We start from the raw sequence: 14,396 nt of genomic DNA, 5'->3' as shown, positions 1-14,396 counted from the left end.
ATCCTGCCACGGCAGATGGTGGAATTTGAATTCAATAAAAAAATCTCTGGAATTAAGAGTCTAATGGTGACTACAAATCCATTGTCGACTGTTTAGGGAAGGAAACAGCCATCCTTATCTGGCCTGGTCTGTACGTGACACCAGGCCCACAGCAATCTGGTTGACTCTGAACTGCCCTTTGGGCAATTAGGGGTGGGCAATAAATGCTACCTAGCTAGTGATGCCCTCATCAATAAAGAAAAGGTGAGAGGGGAAAGATTTAAAAGAGACATAAGGGGCACCTTGTTTCACACAGAGGATGGTGTGTGTGTATGGAATGAGCTGCCAGAGGAAGTGGTGGAGGCTGATACAATTACATTTAAAAGGCATCTGGATGGGTATACGAATAGGAAGGGTTTAAAGGGATATGAGCCAAATGCTGGCAAATGGGACTAGATTAATTTAGGATATCTGGTTGGCATGGACGAGTTGGACTGAAGAGTTTGTTTCCCTGCTGTACAACTCTATGAAATTTAATATTTTTATATATGTTCTGAAAAGTGTGAAACAATAAGCTTTGACAGCATGCTGAATCATTTTTAGCAGGATTCGAGTTCTGTACTACCTAGTGACTATAATTACAAGACCTTTCTAAAGAAGTTAGCTACAATAAGTAACATCCACTATTTCCTGGAATAAATCAATAAAATATCCATATTCTCACTTACCCATACGCCCCATTGCTTATTAGTTTAATGGTGTCAAAGTCTTCTTCAGATGGTGCCTTTGGGGGTTTGCCAGAAGGTCCACGACCCTGGGGCAAATCAGACATGTTGGTTAGAGTCAGATTTTTCAACAATAAATTGCATTCCTAACTGCTGCATGGAGGCGTAAACAAAATGTTTGACATTGTACCAAAAGAGGAAGTCTGAAAAAGGTTGGCCTGGCAGAAATAGATGGGTATCTAATGAAAGAGGAGAGTGAATTGGGGAGGTAGGGGAATTTAGGCAGCTGAAGAGCCAGCCACCAGTGGTGGGGTGAAGAGAAATGGCAGCAGGGAATGGGGAGATGCTGGAAGTGTGAATACACAAGGGGCCAGAGTCATAAGAATGAGTGCCTGGCAAAATGTTATAGAGCTGCAGCAGAGGTGATGATGAGGTTTGAACATGCTAATGAAAACCTCCAACTTGGGGCACTAATTGGGAGCATATATAGGTCACTGTCAGCAGAACAGGACTTGATGGAGATTAGAATATAGGCAGCAGTGTTTCAAATAAATTATAGCCCAGGAAGACACATGGATGGATTCCCAGTCTGGTGGACGCTGGAAGTACCTAATGAGGCAGTGACAAAGGCATAGAGTCAGTCTTACTCTGTAACTCGCTGTGTAACAGAGAGTGTGTGAGCAACCTTCTTCACCCCTATTCTGTGACTTGCTGCAGGACCTATGACCTTCTGAATTCTAGTTTATCTTCAGTAGTGAATTACAGCAAAGCTTTATCTGTCCACACACTCTCCTAAACTTCGAATCCAGGGGTCTGGTGGAAAGGGAAAATGTACAGCCAGCATTAAAGAAATTACACTTGTTCAATTTTTAAATCTATTCTGAAGTCTGGTTAACAGAGGAAGCAGTTTTCCTCGCTGCATCACCTGCTCCCTGGTCAAGTTCAGCATCACTCCAGAATACTCAAGCCCAGTCAAGCCAAATTTAAAAGTGCATTTCTGTTATATTTGCATGACATTTCCATTTACCTTATCACTACACTGAACATTACACTGCTTTCAGCTATGGCCCCTTCACCAGGGAAATGAGTTGAGAAATTCAATATTTGCTCAATTCTTGGGATTTTAAACAGTCTTTCAGCTGGAACAGTCTGAGGTACACTGTTGCACTGGGAGTAGAACGGAGAAGGAAACCTTCTATGATGCTACGGTAATAGTAAAGGACTAGGGCAGAGAAACGGAGAAGCATAAAGGCTGCGAGAGAGAGAGAGAGAAAAGGAATGCAAAACACAGTGAAAGTTAGAGAGACAAAGGACAACACCTCACATTGAATTTGTCCACCAACACTGCAGTTACAACAAGCTTCCCTCCACAGCACTGGTGTGGAACAAAGTCACCTGAGACTGACGTTTGCTTATGACACATGTAAAGTTTTGTTCAAGTTAGCAGGAAATCAGAGGGACCAAATGAAGCTCTCAGCTCTGGACCTTAAGTAATTGGTTATAATTCACAAAGGGCAATAGACAACTCTGGCCATTATAGAGAGACAAAAGGTTACATTGCATGAGGGGCTTGACTCCAAAACATTGGGAAAAGTGAGGAGGTGGAGTCTCCATGAACTATTGTGATCTCTGGAATCAGAAAGAGGAAAATCCTGCTAATGCTGGAAACCTAAACTAAAAGCTGTAATTACTCAGCAGGCCTAACAACTACTGCGGAAGGAGAAACTGAATTATCACTTCATGTTTCAGAGATAGTAGGAACTGCAGATGCTGGAGAATCTGAGATAATAAGGTGTAAAGCTGGATGAACACAGCAGGCCAAGCAGCATCAGAGGAGCAGGGGCTGCTTGGCCTGCTGAGTTTATCCAGCTCTACACCTGTTATCACTTCATGTTGGTGTCTTTCCATCTGAACTAATGAAAGATAATCAACCTGAATGTTAATTTTGTCTTTCTTATGCTGCCTGACCTCCTGGACATTAACCATCAGGGGCCACATCACACATTGGCAGTATAGAGCTGTACCCCATCATCACTGTTAAGGGAGAAAGCAAGAGAAGAAACTCTCCATTGTTTATATACAAATATTTTAAGATACGCGAATATAATTCTGGCTGAACGAACTCACATCAATCAAATCGACCAGTTCTTGGGTGTTGAGATTTGGACTGTAATAGGTATCCAGATGGGCCATTTCTGTTCACAAAAATATGAGAATAAATATGTGAGCATTTCAGGTCTTGCAGGTCTTAAAGGGGCCTGACATTCAAAACCTTATTTCCTTGCAGCTATGGTGTGCAAAGACTAAGGCTGGACAGTGGAATAGAATATGGCTATGGGAAACTGTCTTACAACACAAGATGATAACTGAGTGCATTATCAGACAGAAGAATCCAATCCCCTCACCTGTAAGATTTGATAATGTGAAACTAAGGTAATGTGCTTTTAAGATTACACGTGGGTCTCTGAAATTCAAGTTGACTTGTTAGAATATGACATCAAACTAGGGGTCTGAGTTTGCAGCAAACCAGATAAGGTCATTTTGATAAATTCTTCACTGCAGTTACATCTAATAATTTCAAAAGGAAGTCTCCAAATGTTATTTTTGTTTCTTTTCCCATTTTCCCCCTCTCATTTCTTTACCCCCATCATTGGCTTTTTGTTGCAAACAGGGAGCCAGTCACTAAACATCATCAAAGATGTTCTAAACAGACTTCAGGAGATGTGTATCTTTGTATGTGCGAGAGGGCAAGTTCAAGATGGGAACAGTGGTGTGTGCCCAAGGCTAGAATGTGCAGGAGTGAGGAAAGCGCACAAACAAAAGAGTGATGTATGCATGAGAACATATTGTGTTCAGAAGACGTCAATGTGTGCACAAAAGGGCAGTATGGGTATGAGGGGTATAGCATGCACATGGCTGTTGTATGAGCATAAGGAGGCAGTGTGTGCCATGAAAGGGCAATGCAGCACAAGAATATATGCATGAAAGGGCAGTCTGTGTATGAGAGGAATTTTTACACAAGGAAGCCTAACATGCATGTGAGGGGAGTCTGTGCATAAGAGGACAATGCGTGTATGAAAGGGCAAGCTTGGTGTAAAATAAGATACATAATCCTGAAATGGCCAATGAGCTGAAAAGGGCACCATGCCTCTTATTTCACTGCCTCACGCCATGGCTCATGTCTACTATATGTTCAGCTACTAGGTGACCGGCTACTGCTGTGAATGTAAATGGTGTTCCCAGGGCACAGCTCAAGGACAACATAGAACCAACTCATATTTATACCATGATGCCCTCCCAATCATGCCTCATATGCAGATGGAGATGGCGGATTAAAATTGTAAAGCTCATATTTACCCTGAAAGCTCAATGAATGAATGTGTCTGCATTCTGACAATGAAGCATATCAACTGGAAAAGCTGTTCTGTGGCAGGTTAGCTGCCTTCATGCTGGATTAGCAAAACTAGTACAATGGACTTTGATTCTCCTGAGCTGGCTAAGAAATACGTGTCCGTCAGGTCTCTCACCCTTAGAATCATTCCAATGATTATTGTGTGGAAATGTACATTTGCAAATGTCAGATTAAAATAGGACAGGGCTTTGCAATGGTGCCTCTTGCAGTTGAGTAGGCTGCCAATTGTGCTGGTTTGGAGTCTCGATTGGTACAAACACAGCGTTGAGGACCTGACCATAATACTAAGGCTAACTGTGTTTCCTGAACTCTCATCCCTTTAAGATGCCCTCTCTGTGCTCCCATGTACAGGCTCACAGAGACTAAATGGCTACAGGCTCCAGTGGAACTGTTCCCTGCTAGGATGCAGAGACAAACATCCAGCATAGAGGAGGCCATTCAACCCATCAAACCCATGACAGATTTTGAAAGGGCTGTCCAATTTATCCCTATTTCCAACTTCAACTCCCTTTGTACGTTTGAATGTACTTCAATAGCCCTCTCACGCCTGCATTCCACAACTCAACAACTGATGCACAAAAACAATTTTCCTTAACCAGTTCTCTTTGCAAATGAATGAATGTTCTCTGGCTCCTGATACTTCTGCCAATTTTATTTTATCAATTAATTTACAATTGACAAAATGCTTAGCATTTTTCTTAAGATTTAGCTGCAAGACTTTATTTTGTTATTGGAAGTGTTGTAGATTGGTGGCACAGCACAGAAGCCAATATTTAACCTGCACAATGCAATTACAGGTAGAGTCAACAGTAGAGTGCTTCAGGCTCTTGTGGCACAGTGGTAGTGTCCCTAATATGGACAAGAAGATCTATGCTCACATCTCACTTACCACAGAGGCGTGTCATAATGTGTCTAAACAGGGTGATTGAAAATAACTAGAAAGCAGACAATGCCTTTAGGAACTAGTAGCCACCACAACACCTGGGGTGTATCATTGCCTGAATAATAATATTTTGATAAATCTCTATTGAGCATTTGATTTGGATTTTTGTCACAGCACATCACCAGGGGCTGTCTAACTTGTTTAAAGTTTTATTTAAAACAGTAGAAATCAGAGTGTCCTTACCCTCCAGGGGGTCACGGGTGAGTCCCAGCTGACTGATGATGTAACGTGGAATGTCAATTTTAATGCCATGGCCTTCCTTTGCATGGTCTTCAGCAGCCTCCAGCAGATGGTAAAATTCCTCAGGGTTAAATTCCTATGTGAAGTCGGGGTGGGGGTAAGAGGTTGGAGGGATGGGTTTGAGAGAATTTTGGTGAACTTAGTGGTTTCTTCAAAGTCTATTCACTAGACCGAACGCTACACAGTTTCTGCATGTAAGGGATCTTTACATTATTTCTGAATCACAAGTTCTTGATTCAACTCCCACATCAGGGCATAAACATCAAAAATCTTTCTTAAGACTCCAGTGCAGTCAGGGGCACTACACTGTCTGACGTGGTGTCTTTTGGATGGGCTGTTAAACTGATGTCCTGACTGCTTAGGTGGGTATAAAACATTCTATGGCACCATCTCGAAATTGCCCCGGTCTTATCCTGGGTACCCTGCCACTGTTTATCCCTCAGTCAACATTACAAGTAGCAAATCATTTGGTCAATCTCACAAGGTTTTTTGTGGGAATTTACACAGCATGAATTAGCTGCCTTGTTTCATAGATATATAGAAAATAGCAGCAGGAGTAAGCCATTCAGCCCTGCAAGGCTGCTCTACCAATCATTATGACCATGGCTGATCATCAATGCAATTCATTACATTGCTACATTACAATGACTGCAACACTGATTACTTCATCAGTTGCAAAGTGCTTTAAAATGTCTTGTGACTATGAAAAGGGCTATAAAATTCAAGTCTTTCTTTCTGTTCGATGTTGCCTTTCCAATCAAATTATGGAACAGTTTTGCGGAAACCTCCCATCCAGCATTAATATTGAGAGAACTGAGAATAGATGTGACCACAATGTTATTGATTTGCCCTACGATAAATGATTCCCTAATGTCTTTTTCAGAAAGGAAATGTGCTGTTCTTACCCTGCTCTGCATTTATAAGTGACTTCAGTCCCACACCAATGTGGGTGATTCTGACTGCCCTTTACAGAGGACTAGCAAACCAAGAGGTTAAATTAAACCAAGGCTTTGAAGAAAGTCATTCAGGGCAACTAGTGATAGACAACAAGGGACAACAGTGCCCAGAGAATGAACTGAAAAATCTTTTTGAGAATTTGTATTTAGCTAACTTAAATAAAGCTCCACAGCCCTGCAATCTCCAAATCTGTCCTAGTGCTCTTCCCTGACTTTAATTGCTCCATCATTGGCAGTCATATGTTCAGCTGCTTGGATCCTACCCTCGGAAATTTCCTCCCTTAAGCCTTCCTCTCCTCATCTGATATACACCTTAAGAGATGTCTCTTTGCCTGAGCTTCACATCACCTAGTGAGGTCTGTCCTCATTTGGCATGGTTTCAAATTTGACTATTAGTTTTAATTTGTTCATGGGATGTGAGTGTCACTGTCTAGGCCAGCATTTATTGCTCACTCCTAAGTGCCCAGAGGGAAATTAGGCGTTAACCACATTGTGGTGGATCTAGAATCCTATGTAGACCTGACCAAGTAAGATTTCCTGCCCTCAAGGACATTAATGAATCCGATTATTTTTTAAAACAATTGACGATTGTTACATAGTCACCATTAGACTGGCTTTTTACTTCAGATTTTATTGAATTTGAATTTTCTCCATCTGCCATAGTGATTTGAACCTCTGTCCTCAGAGCATTAGCCTGGATTACTAGTCCAGTGACATCAGCAATATGTCACCACCTCCCCGTAATGCTTCTGCAAAGAGCTGTGGGATATTTCACCAGGAGCAAAGTGATATATTAATGCAGTTTTTCCCACTCAAACGGCCAGTGTTCTTTAAGTTAGCTATGACCACGGGGCAGTCACAGGATAACAGTGCACCTTAGACTAAATCTTAACAAAACAATCTCCTGGTTTCCCAAAAAAGACATTTCCATCAACATCTTCAAGGCTCCTGTGAGTGAGGCCAATGATCCAAGTGCAAATTAGGGTTCTCATTTGTTCTATGTTTAACTTGGGTGTTGCCAGACCAAACAGAGTTCTCCACAGTTCGCTCTATCAGTCCCAGACAAACTGATGTGCCTGTCTGAAAACCAAGACTTCCCTTGTTCGGAGGCAGGAGGCAGGAGGCAGGGATGGTTAGGCTGACCATGCCTTGACATTGATGACCTAAAGCACAGGGCAGACCTTTCTGCCAGGGCAATGCAGTCATTTATTCCTATTGAGAGAGTATGTGCCAACACAACAGTAGCAGGATCCCGACTCCTGCTCCAGCTGTGAGACACACGTGAATATGGTGACTGAGTTAGGATGGGCTTGTTGTTTTTATGAATTGCTACATCCCAAACACTGGGGGAGAGGGAGGGGCTCAGAGGAACTCAAAACTCATTCGCTGATGTGATTGACCGATTGAGGTCACAGTGATGGGTGGGTTCTCTCAGCAGTGAGAGATGTCTGCCCCCGTTATTAAATGGAATGAGTGAGCTGAATGTAAATCTGTGCTGCTTATGTTACTAGACTATTAATCCAGAGATCACAAGTTCAAATCCATCCCTTGAAGACTGAATTTATTTGCAAGAACTATGGAAGAAAGAGAAGGGGGAGTGGAGTTAACTCTCTATAAAGAGTGAGTACCGGCATGAAGGCTGAATGGCTTCCTTCTGCACTGTATCACTCTATTGTTCCAGTAAGTGTCAGCAATTACAGGGCTTCCCATGTTGGAGGTGATGCTATTTGAGCAAGATTCTATATAGGATCTCAAACTGTTTTACCCCAGTCACTCAATTCCATTCTCTCAGAAACAATATGGACTGACATTTAGGGATATATTTTGCACCAGAATATCAGCTGTAAGGCTGAGGAATAGTGTGGAAAGTGTTTCATTGCTATTCACCTGCCCCAAACGTAATCACTCCCCCTCCCTCGATGCTACCCCAGGCACTTGGTAAGCCACATCATTGGGCAATGGCAATGAGAGAGCAGGGCAGAGATGTATTTTTGATGACTTTGGAAACAATGGGAGGTCATAAGAATTGATATATCCCCATTCAACATACTCCCAAGAATCTGGAGATGAGATGAAGCATTAGAGAAACTGAAAAACTCTCATTTAATTCTTCTATATGTAAATTGTTGCTGCAAATCTTGAATTGGTGGCTCACAGAATTGACAAAAGCCTTATTAAAATGGATCAATCCTCACTGTTTACAACTGAAACTCTTGCTAAGGAGAAATGAGTGAAGAATGACCTATGCACCTGTTTATAGTTTGCATGGGATCTACAAGTAAGCTTTTAGATTTAGGTATGCCAAGGTTTATAGGATTGCAGGCAAATATCTGTGGAACCTGAAGAGCCTTTACTAGGGCTCACAATCTAAGGATACGGGGTAAACCATTTAGGACCGAGACGAGAAGAAATTTCTTCACCTAGAAAGTCGTGAACTCACTACCACAGAAAACAGCCGAGGCCAAAACATTGTGTGATTTCAAGAACAAATTGGGTATAGCACTTGGGGTTTAAATGGTCAAAAGAAATTGGGGAACAGGCTATTGATTTGGATGATCAGTTGTAATCCTTCTGAATGACAGAACAGGCTCGAAGGGCCAAATGGCCTACTGTTGCTCCTATATTCTAAGTTTCTATATTTCTGAAGTCAAAGATCCCATTTTGAACTGATGCCTGAAAGTACAATACAATAATATAATTGGGAACTGGAACATCTGTATTGGAGAGAGATTAATATGGCTTACCAGGCACTCGAGTAACCGTGCAGGCCGTGCAATGATGATCAGGAGCTTCTTCACCAACTGTGTCACAAAAGCAACCTCTGAACTCTCAGACCGTTCATGTGCCTGGAAGGAGTGGGAAACATTGCTTGTGTTAGAACTGACCTGGAACACTTCAGTCCCCACTCATAACAGGAACAAGAACAAAACAGTGTATATTTACACTTTTACACACATTGTTAGGGTGTGGAATGCACTGCCCGGAAATGTGGTGGAAGCAGGTTCATTTGAAGCATTCAGGAAGGCATTGGCTGTTTATTTGGATAGAAATAGTACGCAGGGATATGAGGAGAAAACAGGAGAGTGGCACCAAGTAGTAATGTTCATTTGAAGAGCGAGTGCAGGCACAGTGGGCTGAATGGCCTCTTTCTATGCCATAACAATTCTGTGATTCTGGTGGAACTAATGCAAGGCAAGCACATGAAATGATGACAGCATCTCGGGACATAAACGAAGGCTCTAATTCAGATCCTTGGCACCTTATGGTGAAGAAAACCACCTTAGTCATTCACCAAATGACAGCCACTAATTGATATGATAGGTGTAGGGGGGCAAAAATATTCGCATAGAAATAGCAATAAAGTGAATTTCAAATTAATCCCATTTAGTGCAAAATTTGTGGTTGATTAACTTCTGGGTTTCTTTTCTGGAAGGTCATTTTGGCTTTGGAAGGTGAAGCTGATTGGATAACTCTTTCAAAGAGGCAGCACGGACATGATAGGATGAATGGTCTCTTTCCATAAAATTCTGAGTCAGTATGAGGCTTGAGGTAAAGGTACAAGTGGCTTGTGGGATGAGTGCTCTCAATATTAGCCATGTACTTAAGCAGAGGTATTTGTTTTTAACTTATTGTGCACCCCTGTCATTTTGTTTCCATGGTGACACACATGTTGCTTTCGGTTTGACGACAGGAATTGTGCAAATTTCACCCTCCAAAAGTTTGCTATTGAATATGGCTGACATGAGGGATTTGATTATAAGAGAGACAGACGTGTCTCCCCATCACTAGTGCTCCAATGTCCAGTATATCCAAAGCTTTTAATACTTTCAGTTTAGCCAAAACATGAACAAGAAGAATGATAATCATTTAAATCGTCTAACCCTTTCCACAGACCAAGCACCATTTATACCACCAGAGCCCTTCTCATTTACTTCCTTAACAGAGAATTCTACAGAAGTATTCTCTGGTGCCCAAAGTGTATTATGCAAGAATCATTACCGATGCCACATAGGAACAGAACTTGGTTATTCGGTCCCTCAGGTTTGCTCTGGTATTCAATTAGATCATGACTCATTCATACTGTTTGTCTCTCTCGGATCTTCCCCATCTCGACCCATCGCTCTCCAATGGCATCTGATCCACTGTGTCATCTTGACTCAGTCACTGGCAATTCTCATTTCTAACTCAAATGGTGAGTTGAAGCCCAAATCTAGAACTGAAGCCATAATCTAGGATAACACTGGAGTGGAGTTAGGAGGAGTAGGCCATTTGACCCATCAAACCTGCTCTGCTATCTAATAAAGTATGGGTGACCTAAATGTGGTCCTCACTCCAGCTTCCTGCCTGTCCCCATAACCCTTGAGGAATAAAAATCTAACTCAACCTTGAACATGTGCAGTGGCCCAACTTCACTGCTTGTTGTGGAAGAGGATTCCAAAGATTAACAAAGCCACTGAGAGAAGAAATTCCTATTTGGAATAAAAAATAAACCTCAATTTAAAATAAAATTACACTCCCTAGTTCTAGGTTCTCCATTACGAGAAATGTCCTCTCAGTTTCCACGCTGTCATCTCAGAATTTCAAAAAGATCCATCTCTTGTTCTCCGAAATTCTTTACTTCAAATTTTTCCCCATAAAACAACACCCTCATCCCAGGAGTGAACTTTCTACGAACTGACTCCAATGCAAATATATCCTTACTTATGTAAAGTGACCAAATCTGTAGGCAGTACTCCAGACGTGGTCTCGCTAATGCCCAGAATAGTTGTAACAAAACCTCCCTACTTTTATATATTTTCTAATCAAACTGTTCAGACATGTTATTACACACATATAGAGCAAGTGGGACTTGAATCCAGATCTCCTAGCTTGGAGCCAGGGATGCTGTCACTGTGCCACAAGAGCCCCTACCTTCCTACTTTTATGTTCTATTACGCTCAGGCTAATGTTTTGTTTACATTCCAATTACCTGTCGTATTTGCCTGCTAACTGTTTGTGATTTTATGTAAAAAGACACAGACATTAAAGATCTGGAGGTATTATTCAAACGAGAGTAGGTATTTCTCTTAATTGCCCTGACAAACAACTCTGTGCCAACTGATACCTCAGAAAACAACAGGCCATTCATTTCATTGCTGTTTGAGGGTTATTGTTGGGAACTAAATGACTGTTGTGTTTTCCCACATGACAACAATGACTTCACTTCAAAGTAGTTCATTGCCCTTTGGAATATTCCCAGAAGGTGCGATAAGGTGAGAAATAAACAAATCTTTCTTTGCTCTTTACTGAATGTGGGATCATCTTGGCTTATACCTATCACTGCTAGACATTTACATTCATGTATTTATCAAGCCCTGGCTATGGAGAGAGGTGGTTCTAACTTCTAGTCTCTACTCTGGTTTAATCATTTTAAACCTGGACCCTTCAATTCTGCACCCATTCAAATTGCCTGCTTACATTTGCTTCATCAATAGAAAATAACCTGGATCATGCCTTCCCTCAGTCATTTTGACACAGAAGGAGGCCATTCAGCCCATTAGATTCATTCTGGCTCACTGTAGAGAAATCCAATCAGTCCGATTCTCCTGCTTTTTCCCCACAGTCCTGCAGGTTTATTGGTCTTGGGTATTCTTTTGGAACCATTGATGACTTTAACATTAGCCACTCTCATGGGCAGTGAGTTCCAAGCCCTTACAACACACTGTATAAAAAAGTTCTTCTAGATATCCTCCTACATCACTTATCCAACCTTAAATCAGTATTCTATAATCCTTGTACTATCAGTTAATGGGAACAACTTTCCTTTGCCTACCTTATCCAAACCTACCACAAACTTGTGCATCTCTGTCAAATCTCCCCTCAATCCCCTTTGCTCTGAGGAGAACAACCTCAGTTTCTTCAACTTGACTTTGCAACTAAAATCCCTCATCACTGGAAAAGTCCTGGTAACTCGCTTGTGCACTCTCTCAATGACTGTCATGTCCTTCCTAAAGTGGTGAACAGAATTGTGGTGGCATGGTGGCTCAGTGGTTAGCGCTGCTACCTCACAGCACCAGGAACCTGGGTTCAATTCCACCCTTGACTGTCTGTGTGGAGTTTGCACGTTCTCCCCGTGTCTGCGTGGGTTTCCTCCAGGTGCTCTGATTTCCTCCCACAATCCAAAGATGTGCAAGTTAGGTGGATTGGCCATGCTAAATTGCCTGTAGTGTTCAGGGATGTGTAGACTAGGGAGATGGGTCTGGGTGGGATGTTCTGAGTGTTGGTGTGGACTTGTTGGGTTGGTTTCCACATCAGAGGGATTCTATCTTCTATCCAGAATTGTTTTGGGTTCCCTTATGGTGAATAAAGAGGTATGTTGGTGAAATGGTAGTTGGATGCTTCCAGGGAGTGGTGTGAGGGAGGGGGCACATGGGGTGGGGGAGGCAGTGATAGGAGGTAAACATTTTCAAAAGCTTTTCCAGGCCTCATTCTAGAACTGATTTGCAACATTACCTCCATTCAATTCTGGTCTCCGTGCCACAGGAAAGATGTTGTGAAACTTGAAAGGATTCAGAAAAGATTTACAAGGATGTTGCCAGGATTGGAGGATTTGAATTACAGGGAGAGGCTGAGAAGCCGGGGCTATTTTCTTTGGAGCGTCGAAGGCTGAGGGGTGACCTTATAGAGGTTTATAAAATTATGAGGGGCATGGAGAGCGTGAATAGTCAAAGTCTTTTCCCCCATGTATGGGACCAAAACTAGAAGGCATAGGTTTAAGGTGAGAGGGGAAAGATTTAAAATGGACCTAAGGGGCAACTTTTTCACACAGACGATGGTGTGTGAATGGAATGAGCTGCCAGAGGAAATGGTGGAGACTGGTACAATTAAAACATTTACAAGGGCATCTGGATGCATATATGAATAGGAAGGGCTCAGAGGGATATATGAGCCGAATGCTGACAAATGAGACTAGATTAATTTAGGATATCTGGTTGGCACAGATGAGTTGGACTGAAGGGTCTGTTTCTGTGCTGTATATCTCTATAACTCTATTACCAAAACAATGGCTTCTTGGTTGGGAACCTACACATTGAGGGGACACATTTGATAAGACTCCAGAGATAGTAGGAACTGCAGATGCTGGAGAATCCGAGACAACAAGGTGCAGGGCTGGATGAACACAGCAGGCCAAGCAGCATCATAGGAGCAGAGAGGCTGACGTTTCGGGCCTAGACCCTTCATCAGAAAAGGGGGAGGGGAAGGGGGTTTTGAAATAAATAGGGAGAGAGTGGGAGGCGGATAGAAGAGGGATAGAGGAGAGGATAGGTGGAGAAGAAACAAACAGGTCGAAGAGGCGGGGATGGGGCCAGGAAAGGTGAGTGTAGGTAGGGAGTTAGGAAGGGGATAGGTCAGTCCAGGGAGGACGGACAGGTCAAGGGGGCGGGATGAGGTTGGTCGGTAGGAGATGGAGGTGCGGCTTGAGGTGGGAGGAGGGGATAGGTGGGAGGAAGAACAGGTTAGGGAGGCAGGGACGAGCTGGACTGGTTTTGGGATGCGGTAGGGGGAGGGGAGATTTTGAAACTTGTGAAATCCACATTGATACCATTGGGCTGCAGGGTTCCCAAGCGGAATATGAGTTGCTGTTCCTGCAACCTTCGGGTGGCATCGTTGTGGCACTGCAGGAGGCCCAGGATGGACATGTCGTCTGAGGAATGGGAGGGGGAGTTGAAATGGTTCGCGACTGGGAGGTGCAGTTGTTTGTTGCGAACCGAGCGTAAGTGTTCTGCAAAGCGGTCCCCGAGTCTCCGCTTGGTTTCCCCGATGTAGAGGAAGCCACACCGGGTACAGCGGATGCAGTATACCACATTGGCAGATGTGCAGGTGAACATCTGCTTGATGTGGAAAGTCTTCTTGGGGCCTGGGATGGGGGTGAGGGAGGAGGTATGGGGGCAGGTGTAGCACTTCCTGCGGTTGCAGGGAAAAGTGCCGGGTGTGGTGGAGCTGGAGGGGAGTGTGGAGCGGACAAGGGAGTCACGGAGAGAGTTGTCCCTCCGGAAAGCATTTCACAAGTTTCAAAATCTCCCCTCCCCCCACCGCATCCCAAAACCAGTCCAACTCGTCCCTGCCTCCCTAACCTGTTCTTCCTCCCACCTATCCCCTCC

At 43.1% G+C, this 14,396-nt stretch overlaps 1 protein-coding gene across 1 annotated transcript in view; it reads right to left on the bottom strand.

Moving 5' to 3' along the window:
- Window positions 1-14,396, bottom strand: part of LOC109935584 (microtubule-associated serine/threonine-protein kinase 1-like) — a 340,839-nt gene that overhangs the window by 305,403 nt on the left and 21,040 nt on the right. The window contains exons 3-6 of the mRNA XM_048617807.1: window positions 9,000-9,101; window positions 5,243-5,375; window positions 2,832-2,899; window positions 708-793 (exon numbers count right to left, since the gene is read on the bottom strand). Coding sequence (XP_048473764.1) covers window positions 708-793; window positions 2,832-2,899; window positions 5,243-5,375; window positions 9,000-9,101 — 389 coding nt within the window. The remainder of the gene's footprint in view (window positions 1-707; window positions 794-2,831; window positions 2,900-5,242; window positions 5,376-8,999; window positions 9,102-14,396) is intronic.

This window comes from Rhincodon typus, chromosome 38 (genome assembly GCF_021869965.1).
Source record: "Rhincodon typus isolate 14 chromosome 38, sRhiTyp1.1, whole genome shotgun sequence".
Lineage (NCBI taxonomy): Eukaryota > Metazoa > Chordata > Chondrichthyes > Orectolobiformes > Rhincodontidae > Rhincodon > Rhincodon typus.
Note: the sequence above shows the minus strand (reverse complement) of the source record. Positions and strands in the feature narration are given on the sequence as shown.